Source organism: Silurus meridionalis, chromosome 13 (assembly GCF_014805685.1).
Source record: "Silurus meridionalis isolate SWU-2019-XX chromosome 13, ASM1480568v1, whole genome shotgun sequence".
NCBI lineage: Eukaryota > Metazoa > Chordata > Actinopteri > Siluriformes > Siluridae > Silurus > Silurus meridionalis.
The window spans coordinates 25,005,989-25,024,495 of NC_060896.1; the positions used below are offsets into that span (position 1 = coordinate 25,005,989).

Below are 18,507 nucleotides of genomic sequence, written 5' to 3' on the forward strand. Positions count from 1 at the left end.
ATGTAAACCACTGGATTTCCTAACATAAAAAAACCTTGTACAGTGATAAATGTTGAGGAAGTGCTAAAGTCCCTCACCATTTATGCTGAGCAAACCAGAAAGTAAACGTCTTTCCACAGCCAATAAAAGGCGATATCTCAGCATGGCAGCTCCTTGACGCTGTTCCAGACTACGTTTCGAAAGCTACTAAAGCTGGAGTTGAACATGGTGGTGAGACACCATGACACCAAGACAAGTTAAGACACAAATAGTGGCCGTGTAACCCCTAACACACATGCATAAACATCCACGCTTCTTATTTGACATTTACATCATACATTACGACACAGCGTAATATGGACCAGGCATCCATGAGCACATTTCCTTATTAAGCCTTCTAATTAATTCTCATTTACTAATGGTGCTTCCATCATAGCAGTGCACTACTCAGTAGGGAAGGGCATCTGTAATTCATCGCAGTGCTACTGGCCTGCAATTAAGTATTCCCTGTCTGACTGAGATCATGATTAACAAGTCACCATCTCATTGCTATGCGGGTCACATCTTACAAAAAAAAAAAAAAACACTTTACCTCATGAATTTATTCCACATTTCAAGTGACGTATTCAGACAAGTGCACAAATTCTAATATCATTTTTGGTACTCAGGATGAAACTGAAATCTCGGCTGAATTAATTTTTTCTGCATCCAACACAACGGGCAGTGTAATAAATCTGAAAAAGCAAACCTCTACAGATTTCAGATTTAAACAATAGCTCCAGGTATACAGAGGAATGTCTGAGAGATGACGGTGAAAGAATAAAGTTCTGGACAATTAACGTGTGTTAGGAAACAAAGGACTCGAGCTTTTCATCGCAGCCAAACAAAGGTATCGTCTCCTATTCATATGCAGATGTAATTTCTGTCCTGCCAACTAATGTTCTGAAATTAAAATCATGTTATACTAATGACTGCATCTACTGAGGAAAAGGTGAAACCGGTCTCACAATAGTTGTGTCTTGAATATTTCTTCGTTTTTGTCTCAAATGTCTGCAAGCGGTTCATCCCATTGCAATACTTTAAGTGTTACACAGTTTTACATTTGCTGAATGCAGTTATGGCTTATGGCCTTCACTTTTTTAAATTGGCGTTTTTCTGCAGCAGCGACTTGTTGGGCAACTGGTTAGCGGTTAGGGAAAGCTGGATGGAGCAAAGTACAGAGATATCCTCAAAACAACCTGTTCCACGGAACTCAGGACCTCAGCGGGGCTGAAGGTTCGCTTTTCTACATGACAACAATCCTCAGCACACCGTCAATACAACACAACACAGGAGTGGCTTAGGGACAACTTTGTGAAAGTCCTAGAGTGGCCCAGCCAGAGCCCTGATTTGAACCCTACTGAACATCTCAAGAGAAACCTGAAGGTGGCTGTCCACCAACGGTCCTCATCCAACCTGACCCAGCTTGAAAGGATTTGCCATGAAGATTGGTGGAAAGATCTCTCAATCCAGGTGTTCCTTAAGGCTGTAATTGTTGCAAAGGTGCTTCAACTGAATACTGAGTAAATAATTTAAATACTTATGTACATTACATTAAAAAAAAACTTATACAAAACATATGTATAGACATTTCTAGAATTCTGTTTAATGAGAAAAAAAAAATCAGTTTGAATGATTGTAGTATTGAAGAGGCTGCAACATCACAAAACAAAAAAAAGCTAAGGGGGTCTGATACTTTCCCAATCCACTGTATATATCCTGAACCTGTGATAGACTTTCATCTCCCAAATGCGAAAGATTTATCACCATTAGCATACACAAATATTTCACAACAGGGGGCATGGTGAGAAAATAATACTGTCCAATCTAGCCAGACCATAAATTTGACCTGGAGGTTGATTCCATTATTTGATCCGCTATTATAAATCCACTATAACTGATAGCTGCAATTATTCATTTGGAGGAAAGCATTTCACAGCTGCTCATCTGAGAGAAATTCATGTCTGGCACTGACTCACCAAGCATGTTTATTTCACACCTGACCATAACAGAATGATCGGTGCTATAAAAAGCCTGGAGCCAAATGAGGGTTAGAGGAGATGTGTTTCTGTAGCACTGCAAGCCTTCCCTGGCCTGTTGTATCAAAAAACTTTATTCTATCAGAAGTTTAGATTAATAAAAAAGGGAACATTTTAAAAACAACTGCAGCAGCTTTATTGGCAAAATAAAAAGCTAACATATATAACTTAACCATTTTTATTTTAGGATTACAGTATATGCCTGTGCATCCTACCAAGAATAGAGACACCCTGGTAATGATACTGGAGCAAACATTGACTTGGGCTACAAAAGAAATGTCTATAAATAAATGATAGCAAATGAACAGCTTTTGCTCAGTATATAGTTCCTAAAATTTGATGCTAATACTAAAAAAGGATTCCAAATGAATCACTTTTCTCCACTGCAAATCTACATGTTTCAAGATAACTACAAGGTAATCTAGCTAGCAGATAGAGTTCATTAACTAAAATCATCTAGCCAAGTGCCTTCAACGTACAAGGGAAATACAAACCTGGAGCTGGAAATGGCGTCACTTTTAAGTTCAATGAATTTGTACATTTGTTAGTTTTATTATTATTAGCAACAAGCTAGCTAAGTAACTGTGACAAATGTAATGTGTATTTTCCTTCTCGAAACAATGAGTCAGTGTTACAGATAAAAACTATGCCCATGTTTTAATAAAGCTAAAGCAAATAATTGCCTACACAGTATAACTTATTTGAGGATGTGAGCAGCCATTAGGCTTTTTGATATAAAAGGAATACAATATCAGGATACTTGAGGACATTTCTTTGATACAGAATATATATTTTAGCTCACAAACTGTCAGCAAAATATTAGTGACTTAAGGAACAGTTAGGTTTAGTACGACAATTCTTTTCTTTCATGCCTACAAAGACAAAAACGAAAAATAAAAACAAAGGCATTTTTTCCAGTTTAAACTATGATTCGGTTCCAGTTAACTAAAAGTGTTTTTTTCCCCAATATGCTTCACCATACCATCGATATCTTACAAATTTTTATCACGAAATTCTTTATCGTGATATCAATATTATATCGATATATCACCCACCCCTATCAGCCATATTGAATTGAACTTTGAAGAGCAATTCTAAGTTTTTCTTTTAGGTTTTGGTTTGGTAGGACATCTCGAATTTTGAGTTTAATCCTTCAGATGGATGCAGCAAGTAACTATCAGTATCAGTATTAATATCGACAAGATCCAAGATTTGCAACATACAAATTGTTTGTCACCATTCAACATGTCGAGAAATGCAATATTCACAAAACCGTCACAACATCTTCCTTGGCTGAACCTGCTACTTCTGTATATTTCCTCGGAGGTACTCGAGAGACGTAGATCAACTTACTTCTAATCTCTTGAACTGGCCTTTGGCCCAGATCAATCAAGGTTAACTTACAGGCAGCTGACGTGTTTAAATCCCCACGCATCATTTAAAGAAACGGATACCATTCCATTGCCTTCTGCCGTATAAATCTTGATTTAGCGTCGTCTCCAAGGTCGACACGACACGGTGCATTCGGAGGGATTTTTTTTCCTTTTTTACTGTCAGGTTTTGACAGCAAGATCAAATGAAGGCCACGATTAACAAACCAAACGTTTTTTCACAGGATACAACTTTGAAAAGATATTATGTGGAAAAAAATTGCACAGGATTTGAATGAGGACATCTGGTACACAACTGTTTCAGATCATGTGTCCTGGGGTATAAGTAGGCTGTAATCTCCTGAGGGAAATCGCTGGAACTATATTTTCCCTGCATGCACAAAGCACAACGGAGGGGCCGTCTGGAAGTTTAATATCATATTACAGTGGAGGTGGCAGAGTTTCCACCAATAATACCAAATGTTCTCTGAAACCAAAAAAAAAAAACCCCAAAACAAAACAGATAAGGGACAATGTTACCAAACGCCTTGGGTCACTCTTATCTGCAATTACACCATACACAGGTTAGCCAAATACCATTAAACTAAATGAGCTGATTTCAGTAACACCGATGCCTGGTGATTTTCTGCTTCAGATGAAGCAGGTGTTCACTATCAGAGGAGAACATTAATCACACAGCAGCCCATTAACTTTATCTGACTGTACGAGAGACATATGTTCACAGCTACTTCATCCAGTGAGTTAAAAAAAACTTGTTTTAAAAATACCTTGTCATTAGCAGAAACTGTAGATTCTGCAAAGGCCGAATTTGCATACTGTTACTTGATTGGCTCCTGTATTTTATGATGTAATTAAATGTAATTCTATTTTCTGACTATTCATGTTTCTTATAACAGCATATCCCAAAGTGTTTAGTTCCCAATGAAATAGCTGAAACAATATATGTTTTTAAGTGCATTAATATAAATCTACAATTTGTCTTGCAGACTGAACTCAATAATTCAATCTTGCACTTTTTAAAGTTGTATGGTTTGCCCCACTGGGAAAACCTTTAAAGGTTCTGTATAGTACATTGAACAATGATTCCCTTTCAGAAAAGGTTTCAAATAGAACCTGTCAAAAGCTAATTAACCTCTAACCATCCCAAAAGCCCCCAAGGAAGCCTTTAGAGTTTAAAGCCACTATAGAAAACACAATCTAAAGCATAAATTGGAAAAAAAAAAAAAACACCTACAATCAGTCTTACATCAAAATAAATCACAATGTAAGAAGAACAGGTCAGATAGACTTCAGCAGGTCCAACGCTTAACTGTTCAGCTGTTTCTTTTCCAAGTTTATTGTTGATGCTCACAGAATAAAGCAGCCGTTTACTATGTTATTGGAGATGGAGGGATGGAGGGATGAGGTTGAGGGTCAAACCCACCCTGGTGGTGCTGCTCACAGCCTGAGGCGCTCTGTCCAGGGGAGAGCTGGGACGCCTGCTGGGGAGCAGGAGGAGCCTCAACCACCTCCACCAGGGGGGACGTAGTGCTGAGCTGGCCAACAGGAGGAGGCCACGGGAGGTCCTTTATCACTTTAATCTCTACTGCAGGTAGGCAGAAGAACAGAAGAGAGAGAGCGAGAAAGAGGAAGAGAGAGAGTATATAGAAAGCAAAAAGCAAACAGCAAAAGAAAGAAAGAAAAAAGAAAGAAAGTTTAAGCAAAGGCAGATTGATAAAAAGCAAAAAATCCAAAAAATTGAATGAAAGTTTTAGCAAAGAGAAAAAAAGCAAAATGACAAAAAGCAAAAGAAAGCAAAAATGCAAGAAAGAAAGAAAGGTTGCAGCAAAGAAAGATTAATAAAAGCAAAAAGTAAAAGTAAGAAATAAAGAAAAAATGTTTTAGCAAAGAAAGATTAATAAAAGCAAACAAAAGAAAGAAAGAAAGAAAGAAAGAAAGAAAGAAAGAAAGATAAAAAAAGCACAAAAATAATACATGTTGAAGAATGGACAGAAAAGCAAAGAAAGCAACAGAAAGGGCAGCAATTACAAAGAGAAAGAGAGAGAGAGAGAGAGAGAGAGAGAGAGAGAGAGAGAGAGAGAGTACATGGGGAAAGGAAGAAGATAAGGAAGGGAAGAGAAGGAAAAGAGGGAAATTATGAATGAGTAAAGGAAAGTGCTGTAGGTCAGTTGTTAAAACAAGGTTAGGTGAACGGCACAACAGTACGATGTGAGAAAACAGGAAGTGCCAGGAAAAGGAAATGTAAGAAACGGAAAGAAAGGGCTCCAGGAACAACGGCCCTGGAAGAAAAGGTAAATTAGTCTTTGGGACGAAGACTGGAGGGTTGACCAGTATTTAGTTTTAGAGCTAGCATTACTCTTTAGGACTTTAAAAGTAATACCAAAGAGCAGAAATCAAGAAGAATTCCTCAGAATAGACGAGGGGACAGATTGCACACCTGGATCAAATAAAGGCCTTATCTTTCCCTTTACAGACCATTCTCTGTGTTCAGTGCTCAAGTTATTAAGGGTACCAACAAAAAGCTTAGAAAACATGCTCAACAATCAGGCCTTGTGGGGTCTCAGGAAATGCCCCTGATATTTTATAACTATACTCGAGTTGTTTCTCAATTGTACAAAATTGTATAAAAACTAAAAGCCTGATCTAAGCTAACAATGAAGAAATAAAAACATTTCGGTCCTGCAGTCCTCATAGTTTCAATCCTTTCCCTAGAAAATAAACCATAAAGAAATAAATGTAATATGATCACTTTTCATTGCTGGTGTCCACCATGGTATGATGAAAAGCAGAATTTACATGACTAGTTTGTTGACTTCAGCATTGTCTCCCGTTGCGTTTTACAAGCTAATAAAACATCTCCTCCAAACACCCAATTATGAACCCGTCCTTGTCCTCCGCCACAGAGGTGACTCACTCTTAGCTGCATTGCAGTCTTTCGCGAATAAATGAAGCTACAGAGAGATGACGTGAAGGCTGGTTCTCTACTGTCAGCGTTCTCCAATCACATCCTCTCAGTGATGACCATGAAGGCCACCCTTACAGAGCAGCTAGCTTGCGATGACAGCCAGAGGAGCATCAGCGTTATCTCATCCCTGCTGGCAGATCGGGACCGAGTTGCTAAGTCACAGAAAGGTCATTGGCTTTGACAGCTAATATAATAGGTTTCTCTGTAGCGGGGTGAAGCCAAGGGCTGCCACAGGCCTGATTAAAGTGCTAATTCTCATCCGGTGCTGCAGATTAGCGAGTAATTGTTTAGGGAGTGGAGAGACTCGGTCGTTTCTCCCTTAAGGAAGGATGAGAAGTCAATTCGCCAAGGTAACACAGCCTAGCTGACACATTAATAAGATGAACTGTCACATCCCCAACTTTTCTCTACAGAAGCTGAAGTGAAATCGAGTGGAGGTGTTTCACACCCAACTAATACGAGGTTCTGCTTTCCAGGAACTTGTTAGAGCCATCATTGTGCCTGTTGGCATTATGTCTAACGTCGTGTGAAGTCAATAGTGCAGTTGGGGTACATAAAGGACATGAAGGCACAAGTGAGGCACCAAACAAGTAAAATTATGGCAGCAATTCAAAGCTAACGTTTCTCTAGTAGACACAATGTCACACAGAAAACTCACTGGAGTAAAGTGTTACTCAACTTATGCTAGCGTCTTTACCATCATTTCTTCATAAATGTAAGCAATTAGGAAAATCACATAAAACCATATCTATACCATATATATAAAATGAATAATGCAAAAATTGTTGTGTTTCTTCATTAACTACTTTAATGGATATAATTCTAGAAACTTCATGATCAGGGAACATTAACATAATCAACTCAAATCATATATTCAGAAAACTGTTTTCCCTCACATATTTTTTCCATCCATGCTTCAGCTCCAGAATCTCAATCCTGAAAAGACTCAAAAGAAACACAAATTAAACAATGCACTAACATACAGTTGAGGCAAAAACACTCTATAAACAAGTCGTAAGCAAAGTAAAGAATGTTCATACAGGGAACAACAAAAATACAGTGTAGTGTACACAAAAAAATCGCTTCCGGAATCATATTTCAAGCACAGATTTGCATCCAGATGTAGTTGTAAACCAAGAAACGCATAGTTGGGGTTCACAAGCCAGCATCTAATAACTGTGTATCCGTGTAGCACTTGTATTGCTACACACACTGTGAACTACTCTGCTGAACTTTGGCTGAGCTCACCACCTTGCGGATCAGTTAGCATTACCCGGCCACTCTGACACACTGTCCTTACTTTGAACCGATCTCTAGCCTGTTTTCTTTTGGGACACACATCATGCGTATACCTTGCATCATGTTCTTAAAAAACTCTCTAGCGGCCAAACTCACTGGAGAATGCTATTCAAGTCATGGTGTCCTGATTTCAGCCTGCTTTTTTCTTTTCTTTTCTTTTTTTGAACTGCAGAAGTAGGACACAGTTGGCAGAGGAACACACTCCGTTTCACACCTTCATCCGTGCCTGACAGAGCCTTAATTAAGACACACTGACAGAAAAAGAGAAAGGGGAGGGGAAAAAAAACAGCTTGATGTCAACAGACTTAAGGTTGGCTGAGTTTGTGCAGCCTGATGTGGGTGTTATTAGCAACTGTGAATAATATACTGTGATGTTATGCTTTGGAGGATGAGGGAAAGAATGTAAAAGCAACAGACAGACATCTAAAAGATAAATAAGATTAAGGCTGGGCCAACTTTATTCTTAATTTGGATGTATTAAGACATATTTGAGCTGGATTAGTTGTACCAAGGCACTACACCAATGAATGTCAATTGGCAGACTAAGCAAAGTATTTCCCCAGACAAAATCAACATTGGTTTTTTTTAATGTCGTAGTTCAACAAGTCTCATTTTTAAAACACCTGCTCTTCAGTAACAGATCACTGGTTGTGGCTTATTTCAGTCAATCACACATTTATACAAAAGGCAGCTCTTCATACAAAAAGTAACTACTGGGATCAAATATTACCTCAGAATTTCACAGATTTTTGATTTTCCTTACTCTCTCTGTACTGATTAGCAATCTGATGATAATTTTGTTCTTTTATTATAACATTCTGTAAAACTGCTTTGATACAATGTCCAATGTGAAAAGCGCTATAGAAATAAAAGATGGTGTTTTAGCACAACCAAGGGAGGCTTTTCAAAATTGTTGAATTTCTGTTATGTCAGTGACACGATGCTTAAGAGTTGAGTGAAAGTGCCACTGTTTTTAAAAGATTCAACATAAATAAAAACACCACCATTCCATGACACATTATGACAGTTACATTATGCACTTAGTCTATATTTTTTATGCTAAAACTATGATGGTTTACGAGCCTTGACTATGTGTACTTGCATACAAAATTAGCACTTGAAAGAAATTCATTAGAAAGTGTCATTACAGAGTTGCATTATAACAATAAGATTTCATTTAAACAACCTTCATAACCTTCTACTCAGAAACATTGAGCAACCTCTTCCCTGGATCTAGAAATTTCCTCATTCCCAGGATTCCATGTTGCCATTTTTAGAGTGTTTTGTCAAACTTGTCATCTTAATGGCAGCTTATGTCTTGTGGTAGATTTCTTTCTGTAGGTTTATCAGTTTTCAAGAAAGGGTGTCGACAAATAGCTTCAGGACGGTCAAATTACATCACCACACCTTCACATGTAAAACTAATCCAGATTGATTTGGGCTGTAGTCAGACTCATTAGATTCCAATTAGGCAATCTAATTCTTCATAACCGAATTTGTATCGTACTGTTAATAGGATGCAGACTTATTTCATACTTGGTTAAACCGCCTGCGTTTGAAGGGGTTGTAAAATACTTTATTATCATAGATAAATCTTTCAACCTTTCGAAGTATATTTCATGCGGCAATAAAGACCAACCTGTTGCCTACTGTATATCCATACATTGTGCCTATGTCTGTTCATATCCTGGCTTTGGTGACGTTCTGATGGACGGCGAGGGAAGCATTAGAGCTGACAAAGTGGGTATGGGAAGATAAGGGGTCACTAGTCACTGTAGTCTAATGCCAGAGGGATCAACACTATTCTGCGAAAGGATGATAGAAGTCTATTAGCAAAGTTATCACCAAATAACAGCAAGACCGAGAAAAGGAGAAATGCCCTGAGTGGCCAGTGTGGGCCACCGATTTGAGAAGAAATTCGATAATCTCATCCGTTACGGCCTTGCAGCAGGGCACAGAAGTGCTAACAAGAATATTGTTGAAGGTAAAAAGAGCATAGGAAAAATTAAAAAAATTTCCCTACAGGCACAGATTACCTGATAACATGACTGTCTAGGTGCACAATTCTTTAACATATTGTTAAAGTGCAGCTTTGGCACCATTGTTTAATTCTAAAGGGTGTTAAATCTATGCACTATAGATGTTGACCCTCTGGATGCCTTTACACCAAGCTTTGGAAGTACAGAACAAATTATTAATTTGCAGCTGTTTTCAATGGTACATGAGCAAGAAATTTAAATCGTATATTAGATTGAATTTCTGCAAATGAATAAAGGTTGCCATGTCCACCATGGAATCACCATCGAATCAATACAGGGAATCCATCAGCATTTCACAAGAAGAATCGGATGATGAATTCCATGCATTTTTTACAATCAGAATCATTATTATTGCCAGGAATGATTGGTTGCATGTACAAGGAATTTGTCATGGTGTGCTGCTGCTATAAATGTATAACAAACTATAAATAACTACAAACATAAAATAATAAAGAAAGATAAGGACATTAACTATACAGTTTACGCAGGGTGTGTAAAGTGAGGCAGTGCAAATATATAACGTCAATACGGCGATGCAATGAACAATTCCAAAGTAAAGGATTGCAATAGAATGGTCCTTGTTAGGGGTGCTAATGTAAGACATATGAACTGGACAGTGTGAGGTTTACATTTCTGTATTTTTTGTAATGTTAGTTATGTAATGTTGGAAGCAGGTCAGAGATGATGGTGGGTTCTTGTTATTATTTATGAGGTCGGGAAGAAGAAGGTTGGTCTATTTGAGTCTATTTCTAAGGAACTCTAAGGTTCTCAGGGATTAAAACCTTTAGTCAAATGCACCATTGCACCAGCAAATGCAGTCAGCATTTTTGGAGGTAAAGATTAAGTTATGCAGTAGCTTACTTTTCCAAGCAAAGTTACATCTGGTGTAGTGAACAAGATATAGTCAGTGTACACACACACACACACACACACACACACACACACACACACACACACAAATACTCACACTTACAGATGTGAATAGTGGTGTAAATCTAATCAATCACCTGCTTTGTGTACATGATTGAAGAGTAAGTGTGTGTGTGTGTGTGTGTGTGAGTAGAAGTGCTCAAAGAGGTACCCAGGATAAATTATTAAGTGTACACAGACCCAGTATGAGCCGAGTCTCAGCATGAGCACAAATATGCGTCCCACTGAGGATTCTGCAGGTATAGGAGGCACCAGATATGAAATATGAGACCTGAAGTTTGCGCATCGACACACACCCCAGTACAACACAACACTCGGGCGCACAGTTGCTAATTAGTTCTTCACCACCGGGCTCAATGAAGATTAATGAAGTTAAACGGGACACGTTTTTTAATAACGCACTGCTCTGTAATTACTTTGATAATATCATACGCGCAACTTTTTCCACATATTAAAGTTCCTTTGCGACCATCGTTATTTCAAGTGCCCGTGCATCCATCTCTATTATTTCCAAATATCTCCCGGCTTGACACTTCAATCCAAAAAAAAAAAAAAAAAGGACGGATGGAAACAAGGCACATTGTAATACAAAGAATAGAGGAACATGGGAAATCAGTAGCATATTTTTCTTCTCTTTTTTTACATGGAAATAGAAACGGGATATAAACACAAAAGGCTTTCATTCCGGGTGCAGCCGTCTTCCAAAAGCAACTCCTGGAAGTCTGCTGATAACAAACCATTTAATATTAGGTATCACCTAAGCTATGGAAATCCGAGGTTTATAAGCTCGATATGGTGTTCCTGATTTGACCTTCGTCTGACCTCCTGATCTTTCGGGGTCTTGACGTTGGCACCTGATTATGGAACGTCTTTTAGCATTTTGCTGTCATTCTTGAGAATTCGTTCGACTTGATCTTCCTTTCAAGGTGGTGTCGGAGAGCAAACAGGTTCAAAAGGAGGTTTTTACGCTTCAGAGAGAAAGACAGAGAGAATGAGAGAGAGAGAGAGAGAGAGAGAGAGAGAGAGAGAGAGAGAGAGAGAGAGAGAGAGACAATATCTCTGCTTCCTGACAAGCATCTCCTCTGTCAAACCGAGCTCCGTTAGAGCGGGTGAAATGGAACATAAAAAGAAAAGAGGACAAAGGGAGTTGGAAAATATCATGCTCCCGACGGACGGCAAATTCTTGTCTCCTCTTCAAAAGAAAGAATTAATTCGTAATCCTGATAAAAGGAAATTAATTATCAAAGTGTGCCGTGAAAGCTTGGCTAATTTGCATGCTAATCTGCAAATTGCACTAACTCGGTCTGAAAAGTGAAAAGAGAAATGACAATTATGAGCGAAATGAAGACGTCTGGGTGTTTCTTTTTTCTGTTGACACTGCGTGAACATAAAATACTTGAAAAGAAGGTTTTCTTACTTTTGCAAAACAATTCTCATTTCTTTTTTGTTTTATCTGAAGCGATACCAATTCAGTTAATTGTGTTGTTTAAGTACACACACAAGTCACTAGCACAAAACCTTAATTGCTGGGGCCGTTGTGGTAGCCCTAATGGACACGCACTTTCATTTAAAACTATAGGGGAAAAAAAAGAAAGAGAGACATTAGTGAAAGAAAATAGCAGCCCTTCTCCATGGGTACCTGTGAGGGATTTGGAGGTGTTGACTCTTCTCCGAGCCGATCCTCTGCCTTCTCCTTTGCTGCTAATGCAGTCATAACAAAGCAGAGCTGTTCCAGAAAACAAGAAAAGGAAAAAAGGAAAATACCTTTTCAGAAACTAGAAATCGTTTGGGGTTGATGTCATTATAATCCTCTTGCTAAACGGTTCACTCAAATTCCTCTTGTCCTTGAACAGCCCTGTTTAGTTATGGCCGAGTTAGCCGTATATATCAATCAATCAGTGAAACGGAAAAATGCATACATTCCACCAGGAGCACCTGTAAGAGCAGAAAGACGGAAATGCGCTTTCTTTGGTTGACATCTCTCAAACAAAGAAAGACAAAAGAAAACTCTAAAATGAACAGAATATCCGGTAGGAAAGCCACCCAGAAGAATAAGTGCTGGAAAAGAAGTGTTTAGAGTTAAAGACTGAGATAAAAACCACCGACCGGCTTTTTAAACTAAGCCACTTGCCATCGCCACAGAGCAGAGATGGAGAATCCTATTGCCGGAGGGCTTCGTGCTAAAAATCGCAGTGGATTAACCTTTAAATTGTCTGCTACCTCAGTTGACGCCTGCTCACTCTCTATTAACACCATTCCATTAAATGGTCAAATACATCAATGGCTTTAGGATCATCAGCCCTCAAGGAAAGAGGTTCCCCACTCCTTAAGCACAAATATACCAGCATCAGCCATCAGTTAAACACCATCTGGGAATATATTCAGCATTAACCAGAGCACACACACTAGAAAAGCGTGCAGAACCAAGCACCAAACACCAAGCATTAGCTGCATAGACGACACATGCTGATTAATACACAAGTGCTGGATGATACCTGCGAAGGCTTTCGAGATGCGTTCCTTCTTCCACTCCCAGGGCTGATCGTACTCCTCGGCTGGCCTCTCGTCATCCTGAGGCAGTCTGCTTTCGCGTGAACACAGGGGGTCAGAATCCCCGCCGTTTTCCGCAGGCTCGTACGGCGTGTCGTAAAGGGGAAGCTGGCGAATCGGGCCGTCTTTAACACCACGACTGCCTCGGATCTCTGTGTACGGAGACAAACAGAAGTGTTGTTAATTGCTAGTCTTCTGGAGAATCAGTCTGCTTTAAGTTTTACTCACCATGGACAGAAACTCGTGCCTGGTCATTCTTGAACAATTCGTTCATTTTGAACGAGTCTTTAATGTGACTCAGATCGATGAGTACTCTCAAAAGAGTGATTTGTTCATTCTCTACTGCACGCAAAGCATCAAAAAATCTCTATAGGTTACGTACAGGAAACAGAACTGCGTAGTTCATTTCATGAGTAATCTGGTCTGAGCTGTTTGTTCTTTTGTCACATGACTCCAATAAACGCTACACAGTGCAATCAGGTTTATTTTTGTCCGCATCTTGGCATTATTGATACAATAATTATGGGAGTCACGTGACAAAATAACTATTGAAACAGACCAGAAGAAATGAGGCGAGCTACTCATTATATGCATTATAATTTGTCATCTGTCATATTATTATTATTATTATTGGAACCACAGTCAAAGATTGTGCATGCAGATGTGATGGGGGATCTACTTAATAAATAAAATTTTGTCTGATCAAAGGAACTAAATGAAATAAATGATTTAAAAAGATTTAAAGAACCAAGTCACGGACATGATTCGATCTTCCCATCACTGACCACCTACTCTTACAAAGCAGACTCCTGTGACTGAAATTGTGTTATTTTTGGAAAAGATGCTATGATCAAACGCATCCTGAGAACAACTTGTAAATCTAACTGAAACATGGTGGTGGTAGTCTGATCCTAAGATCTAAGATCACTCTTCTAAAAAAAAAAAAAAAAACCTGGCAAACCACCAGTAATATCACATACATTACAATGTACGTTGTACAATGTACAACATACAATTGCCATAAGTTTGTAGACACCTGGCGAAAAAGAGTGGTATATGTTTTTTGACCAACCCATTTCACATTGAGTCCCCCTTTTGTTGTTGATAATTACCTCTACTCCTCTGGGAAGATGTTCCACAAGATTTTGGAAAAATATACACTGAAAAGATGGACAAATTCTCTCAGCATTGTGTCTTCAAACGTCCTTCCAGGCATTTTGGGTACAAATAAATGCTTGATTTGTTCTGGTCATACACCGAAAGTCTGTAAAAGTAATCGGTTATTGGCCTACTTACTGGACATGTTTAGTGACAAAGTATAAGGCTGTCTGGTTATATCTAGAAGCCTGGACGGTAATGCCAAATGCGGCATGCTGTGAACCTACAGTATCTTGCTCCAAAAGCTTTACTGTTGTCAGTATGTTCAAAAGTTTGCTTCCCCAGCAAACTAAAAAAAAAAAAAAAACATGTCCAAGCAAGTGCGGACAGCCAAGACTCCAGTAGTTGCGGCCAGCCAAGTGTACAATATACATCAGATGGTCCGTGGGTAGAGCATCTGAGGCTGAGAGTAATAGCCTGCTAAAATATCAGATAAAAAGTCTGCCCTTGTGACTGAAACTGTGTGAGCTTAATTCTTAGCAACTGTTGTACCTTGTGCTAAAAATCCTTAATTGCTAGGAAGCCTCAAAGGTTAGTTGTGTTCTGGGTATTCGAAATGATTCCATGTAGTACGAATGCAACCTTTTTGAGTAGTAATAAACCAGAGTGTGCCTAATTCTGGCGGATATTGTTGCGTCTTCTTAAACGTTTGCTGCGCGCAAACAAAAGCTGCATAAATGATCTGCCCTAAAGCTGTATGTAAAAGGCATCGACTTTACATACATCCGTAAATTGAACCAAAATCAAGCTCCTAGTGAGTTAATTGTGTTTAATAGTGAAGCCTGCTGTGTTGGGAGACATGGAGTTCCAGCTGGATCCTCCAGCTGTCTTGTGCAGACTTACTGAGAACACAAACACCGCAATATCCGAGGACAGACCAATTACACGCACTGACTTCATCAGTATCGCTGCACAAAACACAGGCCGAAAAACCCAAAGCGGTGGCACTCGGCATATTTATCAGATAAAACGTTAGCTAATTAAATGGCTATTTAACATAATCCACCGTTACGCTACACCTCCTACAGACCCATACTCTGGGATGCACTTCCACAATATCTGTGTGAAATGCACCATAGGGTGCTTCAGCCCTGCAGCCATCTGTAGTGTGATTTTCATCCACCTTTTTTAATCTGCACTTTGCAATTTTTGCACATAAAATGATCTGAATGCCAAAAATTTTAAATGCGAAAACAAAAACTTCTTGCTCCGTCCCTAAGTGATAACGCCGGGGTAGGGACCAGAAGTACAAATTAGGCTGAAATGGAAAAAATTCCCGGAAATAATAAATTGCTATTGCTGACTTTATGGATTTGTACATATCGATAACCTTATAGTGGAAATAAATTGTATTTCCTGGCACTCTAGGGGGCTTGAGCCCCAGTGGGCAGACAGGACTTGCATTCAGATATGAGTAATGAAGTTCATGCAGCAAGACAATGCCTTCCATGTACCATTCACTGTCCACTATCCTTAGGGACGTCCTGGAAAAAAAGCAAAAGCACCACTAAGAAAAGTACAACACTGTGCAAACAAAAGTTTTTGGACACCTAAGGGTAAGACCAGTGCAAGGATATTGCCAGAGATGAAAAGTAACAAATTATATTTACTTGTGTTACTGTAATTGAGTGGTGTTCTTGTGTAATTCTACCTTCAAGGTATTTTTTTATATCGATACTTTTACTTAAGTATGTTTTGTTTTAAGTATTTTACTGAACTACATTTTAAATCCTATCGTTAATTGTTGTTCCGTTAATTAAAAAGAACTAGTTTGAGATTTATATCCCCTTGTCCTTTTTTTTTACCTACACTAGAATTCCCCACCCCATCCCCCAGCTGTAATAAAATTATAAACTAAAAATATAATAACATTTATGAAAATAAATCTAGTTAAATTTAACTCGAGTAAATTTTAAACAAGCTACTTTTTACTTTTACTTGAGTAGCTTTTTAGACTGGTAACTTGTATTTTAGTAAAAATGTCTTTGAAGTAACAGTACATTTACTTGAGTACAATATTTTATTACACTTTCCACCTCTGGATATTGTAATGAGGTATAAAATCTAACCCCCAAAAAAGTATTCCTGGCCAGACTCAAGAGCTAGCATGCTTTTGGTTTTCCAAAATTATTTTTTTTATAAACATACCAAATATCACGAATTTTCAACATGCTGCATGCTTTGTTTTATTCACGAACAATGAAACGACTTAAATAAACAAGAAAGTATAATTTAATTCTTAACGCTAGCTCTAGTGTCAGTGAGAGTGAGCTTATCTGGCCATGTGAAATATGTTTATGTACATACCATAGATAGAAGTATATCTCTATTATTTACATGATAATTTACATTTGGACTTAAACATCATATAATTAATATTATATGCTTAAAAGTTAAATACTTGTGTTTGTACACCTAGCACTATGAAATAACAATGATGACAAGAATTTGCCACTGTGGGGTTGATGTCATAGATTTCGGGATTAGTCAAACACGCGTTTTAATATATTCCAAAAACATTTCCACATTGGAAGAATTCTCAATGCATGCTCTCTAATCCAAATATGATAGAATAATTCATATTTTAAAAGAAGCTAGTGAAGAGCGGCCCTCGGAAACCAGTTCGGAGTGCTGCGTCGCCGATAACTGATGGATTAGTGAATCTCTGAATTGCCACTTTGATCCACCCACAGTTTTCCTCCCTCTCCGACTATGAAGCTGTTAGCATGCTTTTCCGTGTTCCTCTGCCAGAGCACGGAGCTGTTAGCAGGCCGGCCCTCGCAGCGTGCTGTAATGCAGCGAAGCGCTTCAGAAATGAAATATAACACCATACAACTGCATAATTACCTCTCAGCCCAGGGGAGCTCTTGCGGAAAAATGAGAAAAGTGCGGAGAGTAATGGAGCTAGCAGGGTGAAAGAGGTGAGGGAGGAGGAGGAGATGAGAGATCTTTAAATAAGCGTACGTCTGGCAGTGCCTATCGCCTTTAGAGCTCCCCTTTAACAGTTCACACGATATAAGATCACGGTGGGATAAGCATCTTTCTCGGGCTGCTAATGGTGTGTGTACGAGTGTGTGAGGAGAGAGAACGTTCAAAACATCTCTATAATGGCAATATACACATAAAGCTAGAGCACTGAATTCTCCTACACACTAATACGGAAAGTGAGATAGATGAACAGATGAAAGTATGAGAAAGGGAACAATATATCAGGACAACAGATGATTCTCTGAGGATGCTAGTGTACCTTTTGCGCTAGATTAAGCGCTAGAAGCTAAGATAATGGTGTAACTGGTTAATTTCTAGGCTGACTGGGTTCAAACTAATAAATATTTCCATCAATTCTGTCACCATTTCTTTCTAATCAAGAATTTCTGTGTCTGATAACTTTTTACCATAAAATTAGTGTGTTAACCCAGCTAGTCATCTAGCTACCTAATTGATGTTAGACATGAGCAAATGAATTTGTGTTACTCATCTTATTCAATTGCTAATCATTTTTTCTTGTGGCAGATACAAGCTAGTCTGCTAGGTATTAGCTATCTTGTTTACATATTGGCAGAGTACTAGCTACTAAACAGCTAGTACATTTTCTCCAATATGAGTGTGTGTGTGTGTGTGTGTGTGTGTGTGTGTGTGTGGTTGACCTACATTTGACTAAAGTGCTAAAATATAATGATCTAAATGATCTAAAAAACACCCACCATGTCCACCTATGATTCATGTGTTGACATGCTAGTTTACAAGCTGTTAATTAGCTGGCTAGCAAAATTAACTAAGCTAATCTAATTGCTACACAAACTCTTGGCTGTTACATTTTGTATTTTTTGTGAGATTTGGCTGCTGATAATGATAATGTTATAGCAATAATAATAATAATAAAAATTATAAAACCACCTCATTCTTCCTCAATTGTTTCCTGTGAGAAAGCAGTTCTGCAAATGGATAGCTAGCTTCGCTAAGGTTACCAATTAGCAAAGATTGGGTGATCTGATATTCTGACATTTTGGTAAAGTCCTGTTTAATATGATTAAAATTCTGACGAATTAAGAGTGCTGAAGATGATACTTTAATTCTGCTTATCCATCTCTAACTAATGAGAGATAGTTAACTAGCAG

The 18,507-nt window shown here is 38.5% G+C and overlaps 1 protein-coding gene across 3 annotated transcripts in view; it reads right to left on the bottom strand.

Moving 5' to 3' along the window:
* zgc:158464 (uncharacterized protein LOC791139 homolog) overlaps window positions 1-18,507 on the bottom strand; it is a 150,193-nt gene that overhangs the window by 24,289 nt on the left and 107,397 nt on the right. Inside the window, exons 3-4 of one of the 3 annotated variants that reach the window (XM_046864175.1) lie at window positions 13,177-13,383; window positions 4,872-5,033 (exon numbers count right to left, since the gene is read on the bottom strand). In XM_046864175.1, coding sequence (XP_046720131.1) covers window positions 4,872-5,033; window positions 13,177-13,383 — 369 coding nt within the window. Of the gene's footprint in view, window positions 1-4,871; window positions 5,034-12,320; window positions 12,408-13,176; window positions 13,384-18,507 lie in introns of all 3 variants that reach the window. The other 2 variants (XM_046864176.1, XM_046864177.1) reach the window with 2 other exon arrangements.